Source organism: Perca fluviatilis, chromosome 12 (assembly GCF_010015445.1).
Source record: "Perca fluviatilis chromosome 12, GENO_Pfluv_1.0, whole genome shotgun sequence".
NCBI lineage: Eukaryota > Metazoa > Chordata > Actinopteri > Perciformes > Percidae > Perca > Perca fluviatilis.
The window spans coordinates 38,618,881-38,636,749 of record NC_053123.1 but is presented as its reverse complement, the minus strand read 5'-3'; the positions used below and the strand labels follow the sequence as shown (position 1 = coordinate 38,636,749).

Below are 17,869 nucleotides of genomic sequence, written 5' to 3'. Positions count from 1 at the left end.
CTTCAGTCTCTCTCTATCTCTCTCCACCATATAATGCTCTCTCTCTCCAGTCTCTCTCTATCTCTCTCCACCATATAACGTTACCGTGCTATCGGCCGGTCGTTGAGGCTCCGTCTAAACTCTGTCATTTCAACCAGCTGTTTGTAACATTAAAATAAAATGGGTTATGGATAATTTTATTTCTGTAGTTTATAGCTGACTTCTTTTACGTTCTAAAACCAGCCTCTGGAGACTCCACCAGCTGACTTCTCTATCGACTGTAGAAACAGGAGACGTCTCTCATGTTCTGCCATGTCTACACCCTGATTATAAGACAACCCAATTTTTATGACTTTTTTTCTAGGATAAAAACCCGTCTCATAATCGGACCGATACGGTACTAAATAAAGTAAGTAAATACTTTTTATTTTTTACTAACTTTTTTCCTGTAATATTCTGACTTTGTTATCATAATATTCCGACTTCATATTTCTGCTGAATCTGTGACTTTAATCCAGGTTAGGCTCAGTGGTTAACACCACTGACTCTAGTACAGGAGACCGGGGGTTCGAATCCCAGACAGAGGTCATCCAGTATGGGTCCACCGCTGAAAACAGTCCCCAACAAAGTCACTGTTTCCTCCTGCTTGTTTGATAATAACTACAGCTGTTTCAGGACATTAATGACACGTTATAACAACCTAAACACACACAGAGATATAATAATAATAATAATAATAATAATAATAATAATAATAATAATAATAATAATAATAATAATAATATTAATACCTCCTCTGTAGAGTTCAGTGTGCAGGAAGGCGAGTCCTCTGGTCACACCGTGAGTCATCCTGCAGCAGGTAGTCCAGTCCACCGTGTGGAGAGACAGGTAGCGAGACAGACAGCCCTGAGACAGACAGACAGAGAGAGAGAGAGAGACACAGACAGACAGAATAAGCATTGTTTACTTTTTGTTTTGTAGTTTTAAAGTTACAATCTGGAAGATCTCTGTTCCATTAAATATCGAAGTCTTTATCCTGAATGAGACGCCTTACTTTTTTCTGCCTGCAAGATGTGTGTTTCTATATCTATAATAAAATTGTGTGTGTGTGTGTGTGTGTGCAGACACTTAAACCGGTAATTACTGTCTGACCGCTACAGAGGAATGCAGTAAACCAACCAACCCGTGTGTGTGTGTGTGTGTGTGTGTGTGTGTGGTCGGTCAGTGGCTCCAGACAGGAAGTAAGACTGGAGGCGCCGTCCTGCAGCAGCACAATAACATGATTACCAGAGAGTCAGACATTCAGCTGTCAGCGCCCCCTACAGGCTGCAGACTGCATCACAGCCACTACATGAACAAACAGCCTCCTGATCAGCTCTCTGAAGAGGTACACATGTGCAGTCTGTCCTGATCATTCATGACTAGAGGTGATCTGGCATAAGCTCTCAGAGCACTGGAATGCCCTTCCAGTAGAGATATGATCATCTAAATATGCATAAGGCATGGCAATGTTTATAAGGTCCCAATGTTGTGTGTCTCTATGTGTATTTATAGTTTTCATTATATGAAATATATATATATATATATATATATATATATATATTATATATATATATATATATATATATATATATATATATATATATATATTATATATATATTATATATATATATATATATATATATATATATATATATATATATATATATATATATATATATATATCAGTTACAGTATTGGGGGACCACTAAGGTCTATATAAAAGAGACTTCAGATACAGTATTAGGGGACCACTAAGGTCTATATAAAAGAGACTAAAGATACAGTATTAGGGGACCACTAAGGTCTATATAAAAGAGACTTCAGATACAGTATCAAGGGGACCACTAAGGTCTATATAAAAGAGACTAAAGATACAGTATTAGGGGACCACTAAGGTCTATATAAAAGAGACTAAAGATACAGTATTAAGGGGACCACTAAGGTCTATATAAAAGAGACTTCAGATACAGTATTAGGGGACCACTAAGGTCTATATAAAAGAGACTTCAGATACAGTATAAGGGGACCACTAAGGTCTATATATAAAAGAGACTTAAGATACAGTATTAGGGGACCACTAAGGTCTATATAAAAGATACTTCAGATACAGTATTAGGGGACCACTAAGGTCTATATAAAAGAGACTTCAGATACAGTATTAGGGGACCACTAAGGTCTATATAAAAGAGACTTCAGATACAGTATTAGGGGACCACTAAGGTCTATATAAAAGATACTTCAGTTACAGTATTAGGGGACCACTAAGGTCTATATAAAAGAGACTTCAGATACAGTATTAGGGGACCACTAAGGTCTATATAAAAGAGACTTCAGATACAGTATTAGGGGACCACTAAGGTCTATATAAAAAGACTTCAGATACAGTATTAGAGGACCACTAAGGTCTATATAAAAGAGACTTCAGATACAGTATTAGGGGACCACTAAGGTCTATATAAAAGAGACTTCAGATACAGTATTAGGAGACCACTAAGGTCTATATAAAAGAGACTTCAGATACAGTATTAGGAGACCACTAAGGTCTATATAAAAAGAGACTTCAGATACAGTATTAGGGGACCACTAAGGTCTATATAAAGAGACTTCAGATACAGTATTAGGGACCACTAAGGTCTATATAAAAGAGACTTCAGATACAGTATTAGGGGACCACTAAGGTCTATATAAAAGAGACTTCAGATACAGTATTAGGGGACCACTAAGGCCTATATAAAAGAGACTTCAGATACAGTATTAGGGGACCACTAAGGTCTATATAAAAGAGACTTCAGATACAGTATTAGGGGACCACTAAGGTCTATATAAAAGAGACTTCAGATACAGTATTAGGGACCACTAAGGTCTATATAAAAGAGACTTCAGATACAGTATTAGGGGACCACTAAGGTCTATATATAAAAGAGACTTCAGATACAGTATTAGGGGACCACTAAGGTCTATATAAAAGAGACTTCAGATACAGTATTAGGGACCACTAAGGCCTATAAAAAAGATACTTCAGATACAGTATTAGGGGACCACTAAGGTCTATATAAAGAGACTTCAGATACAGTATTAGGGGACCACTAAGGTCTATATAAAAGAGACTTCAGATACAGTATTAGGGGACCACTAAGGTCTATATAAAGAGACTTCAGATACAGTATTAGGGGACCACTAAGGCCTATATAAAAGAAACTTCAGATACAGTATTAGGGGACCACTAAGGTCTACATAAAAGAGACTTCAGATACAGTATTAGCGGAGCACTAAGGTCTATATAAAAGAGACTTCAGATACAGTATTAGGGGACCACTAAGGTCTATATAAAAGAGACTTCAGATACAGTATTAGGAGACCACTAAGGCCTATATAAAAGAGACTTCAGATACAGTATTAGGGGACCACTAAGGTCTATATAAAGAAACTTCAGATACAGTATTAGGGGACCACTAAGGTCTATATAAAAGAGACTTCAGATACAGTATTAGGGGACCACTAAGGTCTATATAAAAGAGACTTCAGATACAGTATTAGGGGACCACTAAGGCCTATATAAAAGAAACTTCAGATACAGTATTAGGGGACCACTAAGGTCTATATAAAAGAGACTTCAGATACAGTATTAGGGGACCACTAAGGTCTATATAAAAGAGACTTCAGATACAGTATTAGGGGACCACTAAGGTCTATATAAAAGAGACTTCAGATACAGTATTAGGGGACCACTAAGGTTTATATAAAAGAGACTTCAGATACAGTATTAGGGGACCACTAAGGCCTATATAAAAAGATACTTCAGATACAGTATTAGGGGACCACTAAGGTCTATATAAAGAAACTTCAGATACAGTATTAGGGGACCACTAAGGTCTATATAAAAGAGACTTCAGATACAGTATTAGGTGACCACTAAGGTCTATATAAAAGAGACTTCAGATACAGTATTAGGGGACCACTAAGGCCTATATAAAAGAGACTTCAGATACAGTATTAGGGGACCACTAAGGTCTATATAAAAGAGACTTCAGATACAGTATAGGGGACCACTAAGGTCTATATAAAAGAGACTTCAGATACAGTATTAGGGGACCACTAAGGCCTATATAAAAGAGACTTCAGATACAGTATTAGGGGACCACTAAGGTCTATATAAAAGAGACTTCAGATACAGTATTAGGGGACCACTAAGGCCTATAAAAAAATACTTCAGATACAGTATTAGGGGACCACTAAGGTCTATATAAAAGAGACTTCAGATACAGTATTAGGTGACCACTAAGGCCTATATAAAAGAGACTTCAGATACAGTATTAGGGGACCACTAAAGTCTATATAAAAGAGACTTCAGATACAGTATTAGGGGACCACTAAAGTCTATATAAAAGAGACTTCAGATACAGTATTAGGGGACCACTAAAGTCTATATAAAAGAGACTTCAGATACAGTATTTGGGGACCACTAAGGCCTATATGAAAGCATCCAAAGAGCACCATGTCATGGGACCTTTAAAGAAACAGCTCCACCAAAAACGTCACCGCGGTGGGTCCGTTCTAACTGGACAACACTCTGTTCTGTCAGCTCATCGTCCTAATATCACACATCTGGAAAGATTAAAACGGTAAGTGGGTCAGTGGAATATTTCATTCTATACTTTGGGTTTTAGTTTCCCTATCTAGAATTTCTTGTAAAATTCATTGTGTAGACCTGTTGTAGATGTTAAGGGCCCTATAGTTCCTCAAAAAATACAGCTCAATTACAACTGAAATATGCCTGATTGTGTGTGAATAGAGGTAAATAAATATATTTGTTTGTGTTGCAGTTAAGTGTCAGTTCCGTTTCATACGTATAATAATAATATAATAATATAATAATATTGTTGTTCGGACAGACCTGCCCCCACTGCAAAAAAAATAAATCCTAAAGGAAAACACTGTATTAAAGCGCCCATATTCTTCTCATTTTCAGGTTCACAATTGTGTTTTAAGGTTGTACCAGAATAGGTTTACATGGTTAAATTATCAAAAAACAACATATTTTAGTTGTACTGCACATTGCTGCAGCTCCTCTTTTCACCCTGTGTTCAGCTCTCTGTTTTAGCTACAGAGTGAGACCTCTTTTCTTTTTCAGTACTATCTTTGATTGCACTCGCACATGCTCAGTAGCTCAGATGTAGATCATGTCAGCTAGCTCCATAGACAGTAAAAGAAAGGCTGTTTCTCCTAATTCAGTCAGTTCCAAGGCAGGATCAGCTGGGAGACTTCTTCTAAACCAGGGAGCACATGGAAGTAGTTCTTCTGGAGATTATGGTGAACTTGTGTGTGTTGTAGCAGTGCTTTGCCATTGAGAACGAGGTAGCATGTTAGCGTTAGCATGCTAACGGTTGCGGTTAGCCCCCTGGTTTCGGCTAGTGCCGTAGAAAGCCGTGCAGATTTTGACCAGCTCACCAGGAGACTGAAGGCAGGACACATTCAGAAACCAGATCTCACTCAGAACACCATGGATGGGTTTTTAAAGTTAGTATGAAGCACCAGAGACACAAAATAACACCCCAAATCACCAGAAAAAGTGATTTTTTCATAATATAGGCACTTTAAGATACTTACGTGTGGGTAGAACTCCATGAGGATCAGGAACTCTGGCCGCCCATCGGACGCCGTCCTCTCGTCGGCGCCCAGGAAGCGGGCGATGTTGTCGTGTTGCTGCAGCAGCGGCACGCAGTAGATGGAGCGCTCGTTGGCGTAGTTCTGCCGGTTGGCCGAGCTGAAGACTTTGACGGCCACGCAGCGCTCGTTGAGAAAGCCGCGAAACACCGAGCCGTAACGACCCCGACCAATCAGCTGCCAGGAGGAAGGAGGAAGGCGTTAGAGAGACGGGCTCGTCTGGCGTTCCTCACGGTTCAATTCTATATGTATGTACGGTATATGTTTATAAAGTATATATTTAAAATAACACTGAGATGACAGTGTGTTGTGAATAGGGAGCTTCAACTCACGTTTAGATCCATTAACATATAAATTAGAGTGTGTTTGTCTGTGTGTGTGTGTGTGAGATTGAGTGTGTGTTTGTCTGTGTGTGTGTGTGTGTGTGTGTGTGTGTGTGTGTGTGTGTGTGTGTGTGTGTGTGTGTGTGTGTCTGTGTCTCTGTGTGTGTGTGTGTGTGTCTGTGTGTGTGTGTCTCTGTATGTGTGTGTGTGTGTGTGTCTCTGTATGTGTGTGTGTGTGTGTGTGCTTGTCTGTGTGTGTGTGTGTGTACCTCCAGTAGTTTGAGATGATCCAGGTCGACAGCAGTGTTACTGTTTGCTGCCTCCATCACATCCAGAGCCGACAGACTCTGTTTCTTCTTCCCTGAATACAGCAAGACAACAAATAAACTGTTTAGTATTATTAATATTAATCTCATGTGTCTCGTGTGTGTGTGTGTGTGTGTGTGTGTGTGTACCTTTCATCATGCGGTATCCCAGGAACAAAGCCACAACGGCAACAGCCGCTATAGCGACAGTTACCAGGGTGATGAGCGCCGTCTCCTCCCGTCGCAGCGGCTGGGGATCTGTGTAGCAAATAGACTTAAAGGGTAGTTTTAACCTGGACTCTATTTCCTCTTAAGTTTGTGACTGACCGGAACATACATCTATGCATCCGTCCAGTATTAAGAAAGACCGAAACCAAGCTGTAATGTAACCCTACAGGACTAATGTTCAGTTAGAGTCCTCTAAAAGTTCTGTTGTTGCTACTGACAGACTCAGATTATTATTCTAAGTGTCTGACAACATTATGGGATGGATCCCTACAGAGATAGACCTTTTAGTTAAAGAGTAAGATCCTTTTAGTTCAATATCAAACAGCCCCGAAATCACCATCACCAAACTCCACCAGACTCCATGTAAATAATCAGGACTTTTAGCGTGTATAGAGCCAGCATATCTCCACCAGACTCCATGTAAATAATCAGGACTTTTAGCTTGTATAGAGCCAGCATATCTCCACATGTAAATGGGTGAATTAAGGGTTTATTTCAACCAAACCAGAGTGGCGATTGTTGGAACAGTGGAAAGATGAACCAAGACGGCTTTTGATAGTTTAATTTAGTTTCTGTCCACTTTGAATGAAGTGTGTTTTACCATGATAAAAGTCCTGATTATTTACATGGAGTCTGGTGGGTAAGGAGTGGTGATTGTTGGAACAGTGGAAAGATAAACAAAGACGGCTTTCCTGCCCAGCAACAGCTCAAACGAGGGCCGTGATTGGTCGGTACCTGTCAGTCTGTCGTCCCACCCGTCTGGCTTCATCAGCCTCAGGGCGGGGGCGTCGGCGGTGGGCGGGGGCTCGGTAAAGTTGGCGTTGCAGAGGTCTCTGCTGCAGCAGCAGAAATGGTAGTCTGTGTCGTTCAGGGTCACAGAGGCCGCCGCCGTTACCTGGCAATGGTCGCTAAGACACTCCTGCTTGTGAGGCCAGCAACCTGGAAGACAAGGAACCAGCCATGATGTTTGTCAGGTCAAAGATTATTTAACAAGTGTAGAAAGTCTGTTCAGTTTAGTGTGAAACCGCTCAGTGAACTCCATCTCTTGTCTCTCACAATATACATCACGTTGATATGTTTTATCAGCCGGGAAGAGAAAGAACGCACACACACATTTTTGTGGCACTATCTTTGTGGGGACCCATCACTGACATAATGCAATCCCTAGCCCCTTACCCTAACCTTAACCATAACAACTAAATGCCTAACCTTAACCCTTACCCTAACCTTAACCATCACAACTAAATGCCTAACCTTAACCCTTACCCTAACCTTAACCATCACAACTAAATGCCTAACGAAGTAGTTGTGGAGTTGACCTTTTATTTAAAGTTTTAAATTCCCGCTGTCCTTCCTTTCCAGTGGTTCTTTTAACCTCCTTTTAATATCTGTCCGTTTTTTTTTTAAAACAGCCACGTTTTTTAAGGAGTTTTTATAAAGTGTTTTATTCACACCAGTGGTCCCCTTGTGCCCGTTCCCCTCGCAACACCCATTCTGGGTGCTGCGTTTTAACCCAAACCTAACCTTAACCATAACCTAATTCTAACCCTAATCCTACAACCAAATCTTAACCCTCAAACAGCCCTTTAAAGTCGTGGGGTCCAGCATTTTGGCCCCACAAAGCTGTCGGGACCCCACAAGTATACTGGACTCTCGGTTTTTGGACCCCACGAATGTAGTTAAACAAGAACAAACACACACACACACAGAAACACAGACACACACAGACACACACAGACACACACACACACAGAAACACAGACACACACAGACACACAGAAACACACACACACACAGAAACACACACACACACACACACACTCTGTCTCTCCCCGTTCACTACCGGACACATTTCTATGAAATAAGGTCCCATAGTGGCCACTCTGCCTCTTTAAATGAAACACATTTTAACTTTGAGCCGGATGGTGAGGGCATGACCCGCCCCACTCTGCCTTTTGGGAAAATAACTGTTGCTGGCCGGATGTTGAGATTCATAGCCTGGTTACACGTACATGGTTATTTTGAGACACTTCCCTTCGTGGAGTGGAGATTTTGGAAAACTTTGTTTGCACATTTGAATGCAGGGCATGAAATTAACACCCGCCCACCCGCCAAATGCGGGTGAATTATGCAATTGTCGGGTAACACTGTCAATCTACCTGCCACTTTGGCGGGTAGCCAATGAGAATTGAGTGATTCAGATGCCTAACTATCGGTAAGCAGGGTACGCGGTCGCTTACGGGCCTGGTCCAATCAGGGGCCCGCATCACTGGAAGACATTGATTGACAGCCGGGGCTCCATATCGCGCAGCAACTGACCAAGCGGCAGGGAGAACGGGTCAAATTCATTTCCTTGTTTCTGTTATGAAGACGAGACGTGCGCGTGACTCGAACATCTCACATTACCAACAAAACGTACAGCGAAAGACCGTGCAACACATTTCAGACCGTCCTGCCAACATGTAGACATTGTAACATCAATGTACGCTGGAACCATTTTTCACTTCTAAGTCTCTGAACGTTGCTGCTGTTTCATCTTGTCAGCTGTTTGCAGCGTGCGGGTCTGTTGCTCCGTTTCCCCCGCAACTGACGCGCACACACACTCACACACACACGCGCACACACACACACACACACACACACACACACACACACACACACACACACACACACACACACACACAATCACACACGGTGGATGCAGGAAAAAACGCAGATGAGACCTACAGGATGACCTAAATTGTGGACAGCTACTTTATTTTAAGTGCAATGATAAGTTCAAGTCCAATATGAAACCGTATGAATGTGAGTCCCAGGCCAGGATAGTATGTGTGTGTGTGTGTGTGTGTGTCCCAGCCCAGGATAGGAAATTAACTAACAATGTAAAGATCAACAAGCCACTGACACATATGTTTGTATTTGATTCATTCAATAAATTATTTTGTGTCTTAAATCCACCAGCCGTTTTCATATTATACCAACATCATCATCCTGAGCCTTTTTGGTAAGGTTCCTAGAAAATCAGTAATTAATTAATAGTACTAATTATTATTCTCCCCAAAACAAGTTTCCTTTTGATTTATTTTTTTTATTTTTAAGAACTATACAAAAAAAGTTGCAACTTCTTTGCAACAACTCATGTGTTATGGTCCACATTCACCAGTGTTTTGTTGTTGTGGTGCGCGTAGGCTACTCCTGATTTTCATCTCATCTCTTATATGCAGTGGTGTAACTAGCCAACACCGGACCCCTATGCAGTATTATCAAGGCTGGCCCCCCTACTACAGCACGTGTGCAATGTCCATGAGTAGGCTACCATGAATAGGACAGGACAGGATCATAGAGACACAGCAAGTCCTGTTTTTCACCTTTTTATGAGGCAAAAAAAAGTGGCTGGTGGTCAAAAAGTTAACTTCATGCCCTGTTTGCATGTAAACTGAGACAAACAGAGGTTTAGGCAGCTGTTGTTGCTATTTTGGGGATTCTGATTGGATAACGTGGGCTTGAGTTTCTCTTTACACTGCCACCTACAGGTTTGGCATGCTCTTATATACACAGGTTTGTGGGTTCGTGTAATCGAACACTTTTCTGAAAACTGACAGCTGTGCACGATGTTATTTTTGAAAACGGAGAGGGTGAAATGTATGTTTATGAAAATAGCCGGCCACGTGTAAACGTAGCCTCAAACTGTTTGTGTGTGTGTGTGTGTGTGTGTGTGTCTCACCTTGCTTGACCGGGTGCATTCCCCCATCTGGTTTCTTTTCCCACAATCCAAAGCAGCGGAGGTTGCAGCGAACCGTGCTGTTCTCTCGCAGCTCATTGGTCGTTCCGCTGTGAGGCTCCGCCCTCTGTAGCATGTCAGAGAAGATGCACTCTCTGTCCTCCGACTGCAGACCTGAAGACACACGCACGCACACACGCACACACGCACACAACACACACACACTCACACACACACACACACACACACACACACAGACAGACAGACAGACAGAGGCTTCGTTAGTAAGTTTTTGTAACGGCAACTTCTGATGCTGAGCAAGAAAAGTGTAGCAAGACACACACACACACACACACACAGACACACACAGACACAGAGACACACACACACACACACATACCAGTCTCTCGCTGACATCAACAAATAATGATTTCCTTTGTCGTTTTGTGTCCGAGAGGACAGAGAACAACAGAGATACAGTGAGCCAGAGCTGCCTCGGGCTGCTCATGTTCGGCTGTAAGAGCTCTATTAAGCCAATGTCCCGACATCACATCTCTACAACTTCTCTCACGTCTCCCAGGACACCAACGGTTTCACTGCAGCAGCATCTCCGTACACTTGATCTGAGAATCAACACCAACGGACTGAGAAGTCGTTGCATATCAGCCACACACCGGTTTCCCCTCCTTCGTTCTAAAAACAAACTCCCATCCACACTAGAGATGTTCCGATACATCTAGAAGATATAATATATATATATATATACAGAAGCCTCCAATGCTGACTAAAAAGCTGGCATCGGTATCGGCAAGTAGTGGAGTTTATGCATCGATCTGATACCTTATTTAGCTCTGAAGAAAATCTACTTTAAAGTAGTTCATTGATGTTCTTGTTCCGTTATGACTCGCTGTCCAACTGGATAATAAATGGAAATGTTTAACAAAATGTTTAACCTGAAATCATATCACATCCATACAGCGATAGCAGTACACAGCTGTTAAAACTAGTGCTGTCAGTTAAACGTGTTATTAACGGTGTTAAAGCAAACCCATTTTAACGCCAGCAATTTTTTATCGTGAGATTAACGTTCTTTTTGGCCATGCAAACTTTGTAGTTTTTCCACATGCTGTTGCAACAACTAGTAACGTTAGAAAAACTACAACACCACACCGGATCTAGCTAGACCGGAAACACAACAACAGGCACGACGCTGCACACACTGGTTTGGGCTTGGAGCCAGCCAAAGAGTAGCTAGTAGGCTAACGGTACGTTTTGAGTGGATGGCGAGCGGCGAGATGCTGAAATGGACGCCAATAAGATTCTGAATGGAAAGTTTACTTTTAAAAAGTTGCCAAATGGTTCCATTGACAAGACCAAAGTGATCAGTGTGTTTTGTGAACTTAGCTATCATCGCAGCACGTCCAGTCTGAAATACCACCTGATGGCCGAGCGCACAGCTGATGGCCGAGCGCACAGCTGATGGCCGAGCGCACAGCTGATGGCCGAGCACACAGCTGATGGCCGAGCACACGGCTGATGGCCAAACACACGGCTGATGGCCGAGCACACGGCTGATGGCCGAGCACACAGCTGATGGCCGAGCACACGGCTGATGGCCGAGCACACGGCTGATGGCCAAACACACAGCTGATGGCCGAGCACACAGCTGATGGCCAAACACACAGCTGATGGCCGAACACACAGCTGATGGCCGAGCACACAGCTGATGACCGAGCGCTGAAGCACAGAAGGGAGGTGGAGGGGGATGGGATGAGGAGGAGGAGGAGGGAGCTAGTCTCCGTTTTGTTTGAAAATACTTTGAACGTCAACAAGAAGTGACGTCACCCGACATGGCTTAGAGCACCTTTAACTATGGTCTTGTTGCTTTGCCTGTCGCGTTGTCGTTTTTGTAGGAGCCATTTTTCAACCATTTCTTTTGTTTAATAATTCGTTATAACAATGTTTGCCCTGTTCTTCTTAAGTTGTGCCTTCTACAGGTCAAAAGGCCATTAAATAGGAAGGTGCACACAGCTTTTTGGACTTGCTACGCAAACTGTTGCATGAACTGCTGCTCCTTTAGTTTAAAAATATCCAGTCTGCCAAATAATTTATTTACCAGATAAAGGATCTGTACTATTTATTGTGTTGGAATAAAAGACCATCTATATTTTTCAACTTTACTCTCTTGGATATTTTTTGGTTTATTGGAACAAACAAGCGTCAAAGATTCCCCCATTCAACACCAAGGTGACAAAGAACAATCTCAGGACAAAATAGTCCCTACAGTTTTAATTCTCTTATTCGCTTCCCTGGCGAGAAATCTCCCCCTGAGTGTAAAAGGTAAAATGTGGAGGTATGTCTCTCTTTGGCTAATGTATTTTAAAAGATGGAGGTATGTCTCTCTTTGGTTGATGTATTATAAAGATGGAGGTATGTCTCTCTTTGGTTGATGTATTTTAAAGATGGAGGTATGTCCCTCTTTGGCTAATGTATTTTAAATATGGAGGTATGTCCCTCTTTGGTTAATGTATTATAAAGATGGAGGTATGTCCCTCTTTGGCTAATGTATTTTAAAAGATGGAGGTATGTCCCTCTTAGGTTTATGTATTATAAAAGATGGAGGTATGTCCCTCTTTGGTTGATGTATTATAAAGATGGAGGTATGTCCCTCTTTGGTTAATGTATTTTAAATATGGAGGTATGCCCCTCTTTGGTTAATGTATTTTAAAGATGGAGGTATGTCTCTCTTTGGTTGATGTATTATAAAGATGGAGGTATGTCTCTCTTTGGCTAATGTATTTTAAATATGGAGGTATGCCCCTCTTTGGTTAATGTATTATAAAGATGGAGGTATGTCCCTCTTTGGTTAATGTATTTTAAAGATGGAGGTATGTCTCTCTTTGGTTAATGTATTATAAAGATGGAGGTATGTCCCTCTTTGGTTAATGTATTATAAAGATGGAGGTATGTCCCTCTTTGGTTAATGTATTATAAAGATGGAGGTATGTCCCTCTTTGGTTAATGTATTTTAAATATGGAGGTATGCCCCCTTTGGTTAATGTATTTTAAAGATGGAGGTATGTCCCTCTTTGGTTAATGTATTTTAAAGATGGAGGTATGTCCCTCTTTGGTTAATGTATTATAAAGATGGAGGTATGTCCCTCTTTGGTTAATGTATTATAAAGATGGAGGTATGTCTCTCTTTGGTTAATGTATTATAAAGATGGAGGTATGTCCCTATTTGGTTAATGTATTATAAAGATGGAGGTATGTCCCTCTTTGGTTAATGTATTATAAAGATGGAGGTATGTCCCTCTTTGGTTAATGTATTATAAAGATGGAGGTATGTCCCTCTTTGGTTAATGTATTATAAAGATGGAGGTATGTCCCTATTTGGTTAATGTATTATAAAGATGGAGGTATGTCCCTCTTTGGTTAATGTATTATAAACATGGAGGCGCAACATGGCGGCCGTCATTCGAGCGACTCGCCCGTATGTATTCTGAATGATTCTTAATGTCAGATTCTACGAGAATACTTTGATTACTTGGTGGAAGTAATTACACATGAATGAGTACATATTTGTGAAAGAACAAAATAATTTTTTGCTAAGAATCAACTCAAAACATTACACAATGGAGCGTTAACCTAAAAACTTTGTAGGGATTCCTCATTAAATTAAATTGAGAATATAACTAATGCATATGCATGCTATTTTAAATACTGTAGTCTATGCCAGAGACGTGACGTGTTAGTCTGTGAAAATACCGTGTCAGGCTACACAAATATTGGTCTTAAAATTCGTTAACCTCTTGTCTTTTTTACATGTCTTACACTGTACATTTAACTTCATTTAACTTAATAATCTCCAACATAAACAAGGAAATAAAACAGCCCTTATTAATGAATTATTAGTAGGCTATTGTAGTGTCTCCGGAAATCGTGCTCACTCTACTGCACTGAAGCGGCCTTTTAAAAGGACAACGCCAACTTATTGGGACTTTGTCTTATTCCCCATATCCCCCAGAGGTAGATAAGTCCATACATACCCTTCTCATCTCCGTGCGTATTATAACTCTGTCTGACACACCCACGTTAGCCTAGGAGGTAACCGGCTCCATCTAGCCTAGCTTAGCACAGATCCTGGAGGTAACCAGCTCCATCTAGCCTAGCTTAGCACAGATCCTGGAGGTAACCGGCTCAATCTAGCCTACTGCTCCCAATAAGTGACAAAATAATGCCAACATGTTCCTATTTCCATGTTGTGATTTGTATAGTCACAGCGTGTACAAATAACAAGGTCACATGACACACAGCCATCTTCTAACCGTATTCATACTGGGAACTATATTCTCAGAAAGCCGAAGCACTGCTACTTCTACTTCTACTATTTGGGCGGAGGGATATGCTAGCAGCACCTGAGAAGCCCCGTGATGAGGAGCAGAAGTAGCAGTGCTCTTGACATAGACATACACACACACAAACAAAAAAGTGATCACAGAAAAGTAAATAAAGAAATAAAGAAATAAGAACAACAAAATGCCCACCAGACTCCATGTAAATAATCAGTACTTTTATCATCATAAAACACACTTCATTCAAAGTGGACAGAAACTATCAAAAGCCGTCTTGGTTCATCTTTCCACTGTTCCAACAATCACCACTCTGGTTTGGTTGAAATAAACCCTTAATTCACCCATTTACATGTGGAGATATGCTGGCTCTATACATGCTAAAAGTCCTGATTATTTACATGGAGTCTGGTGGAGATATGCTGGCTCTATACACGCTAAAAGTCCTGATTATTTACATGGAGTCTGGTGGAGATATGCTGGCTCTATACACGCTAAAAGTCCTGATTATTTACATGGAGTCTGGTGGAGATATGCTGGCTCTATACACGCTAAAAGTCCTGATTATTTACATGGAGTCTGGTGGAGATATGCTGGCGCTATACACGCTAAAAGTCCTGATTATTTACATGGAGTCTGGTGGAGATATGCTGGCTCTATACACGCTAAAAGTCCTGATTATTTACATGGAGTCTGGTGGAGATATGCTGGCTATACACGCTAAAAGTCCTGATTATTTACATGGAGTCTGGTGGAGATATGCTGGCTCTATACACGCTAAAAGTCCTGATTATTTACATAGAGTCTGGTGGAGATATGGTGATTAATCCTTATATAATAATATAATACTTCAGTGACTATGGGGAGAAAGAATGGCTCATAATCTGTGTTCACTTCTCCTTGTCAATGCCCGATGTGAGTCGTGCGCAAATGTGAGTCGCGCATGTGTCACTTTGCGACAAGTAGCCTACAGGATGCTAACAGATTTTTGAGCTAGCAACGATAGCAATCTAACAATCATAGATAGCTAAAAGTTGCGTTTTGCTGATGTGGCTACAAGTTAGCAATCATAACTAAACAAAGGGGGGTTTTTGAATGGCTTTTTTGGGCTAACCCTTGAAAAAAAAATTTTAAAAATTTTTTTTTTTTTTTTTTTTTGGTTAAAAAAAAAAAGTTTATTATTTTATGTAGGGCTGCTCCCTCTTAGTGGATTAGTGGACTAATCGGTGGTTTTGGTCTTAGCCAACTTAGATCTCTTTACTCCATTAGTCATGTCTGATGCTGTTTTCATGCTGAATGACTTATTTCCAAGAAACGTACGAGCACATCTCTGGTAAACACAAGAATTAAAGTGGTGCTTTAACATGACTCTTTGAGGGGAAACTCAGATTTACAGATCTGTCGATTAAATCAACTAATCGATCAGTCGATACAGTTGAATGAGTGTTAGTCCACTAAGAATTTCTTCAAATCGAGCACAGCCCTAATTTTATGGACTTCACAAATTCCAGTAAGACACGCTATGCTGTAAACCGTTTAAATCTGAGCATGCTCTACTCCCATTGGAATCGAACACTCAGGACGTCCCGCTACAGACGTAAGAGGCGTGGACACACACACAGGAAGGGACTCTGAGACAGGAAGGGACTCTGAGCTGGGGCATCTTGTTTAACCCAGTACATATAAAGTGTCTTTGTCCTGAGGGAGGTGTGGGGGGGTCGACGTCAACTCTCAGGAATCTGACTGACCCTCCCTAAACTGTGTTGGAGCCACACTCAGTGTTTAATATCTATTAAAAAAAAATCACACACACACACACACACACACGTCATGACTGTTATATAACCACACACACATTTGTGTTTGTCTGCGTCTTATCAAACACATCACGACAAAAACACAAAAATTTAGACTGGCTGACGACAGTGTGTATATGTGTGTGTGTATGTGTGTGTGTGTATATGTGCGTCTGTGTGTGTGTGTGGTGGTTGTGTATATGTATATGTGTGTATTGTGTGTCTCTGTATGTGTGTGTGTGTATGTGTATATGTGCGTCTGTGTGTGTGTATGTGTGTGTGTGTGTGTGTCTGTGTGTCTCTGTATGTGTGTGTGTGTATATATATATATATATATATGTGCGTCTCTGTGTGTGCGTCTGTGTGTGTGTGTGTGTCTCTGTGTGTGTGTGTGAGATTGCAGTTATTTCCTGTGTTCCTGTAACACACCCCACGCTACTTTCTAATGTTTTTGTGAGCTGACACCGGTGCATGATGGGAGTTGAAGTTCTACTTCTGGGTTGACTGACATCATCACTGACAGAGTCCAAGCATGATCGCGGCTCGTGAGGAGCATTCATGATTCGCTCGCACGCGTTATTAAACTATTAAAATATGACACAAGCTGACTCATCAAGAAGCTCTTAAAGAGACAGTAACACGTTCGTTGTGGTTGTATGAGCTACTTCTCCACAGTCGGTGTCGGCTATATTTAGAATATTCTCAGCTCTTTATCGTGCTGTCAGACAGCCCTTTGTGACGGGGAACTGGAGCCCTTATCTCGGCTCTCTTCAAAGCCACCAGACTCCTTTGACAAAAACATATCATTTCATTTTACCTGGCTGAACGCAGGAGTTGCTGCTCTACCGCTGCCTCCATCGCCTAGTTAGTTCGTCTTGTTTGGTGACTAAGGCCTCCTGCACGCTGGCTGCGTGGCGTTTCTGTTGCGTGGCATTTGTGTGCCGTTTTCTATGTCTTTCCACACCAGAAAGGTGTCTGACGCGGCGCTGCTGCTGCTGCTGCTAGCCTTGTCTGGACACATGGATGTTTCCCATAAACATAAATATATTCTGATCTGATTACAGCAAAGACAACATCGGCAGAATAGGCTCCAGAATATTTCCTTCTGGATTGACAGGTGACATATTAGAAAATCACATTTAATGACATTAATATCAAAACCTCGAGACTTTCAAACATCAACATGTCATTTATTAATATGTATTTGTGTCTAAATGACATATTAACATCTTTCCGTATTCTATGTTGCCTGGAAACGCTTCCAACACGCTGGCGTGTGGCGTGAAAATAGGTGTCGGTTCTATTACTAGCAGGCACGCAGCCAGCACACGTTTTTCTGAGCCGTGCGTGTCACGCAGGCAGCGTGCACGCTCTAACCTGTTACCATGGGAGCCCAAATATAAACGGACACGCCACGCAGCTGACACGCTCGCGCCACGCAGCCAGTGTGCAGGAGGC

At 41.5% G+C, this 17,869-nt stretch overlaps 1 protein-coding gene across 4 annotated transcripts in view; it reads right to left on the bottom strand.

The window, feature by feature from the left end:
- LOC120570380 (bone morphogenetic protein receptor type-2-like) overlaps positions 1 to 17,869 on the bottom strand; it is a 35,024-nt gene that overhangs the window by 15,280 nt on the left and 1,875 nt on the right. For all 4 annotated transcript variants that reach the window (XM_039818691.1, XM_039818692.1, XM_039818694.1 and 1 more), the window contains exons 3-8: positions 10,267 to 10,437; positions 7,278 to 7,481; positions 6,465 to 6,572; positions 6,279 to 6,370; positions 5,630 to 5,863; positions 771 to 885 (exon numbers count right to left, since the gene is read on the bottom strand). In XM_039818691.1, the coding sequence (XP_039674625.1) occupies positions 771 to 885; positions 5,630 to 5,863; positions 6,279 to 6,370; positions 6,465 to 6,572; positions 7,278 to 7,481; positions 10,267 to 10,437 (924 nt within the window). The remainder of the gene's footprint in view (positions 1 to 770; positions 886 to 5,629; positions 5,864 to 6,278; positions 6,371 to 6,464; positions 6,573 to 7,277; positions 7,482 to 10,266; positions 10,438 to 17,869) is intronic.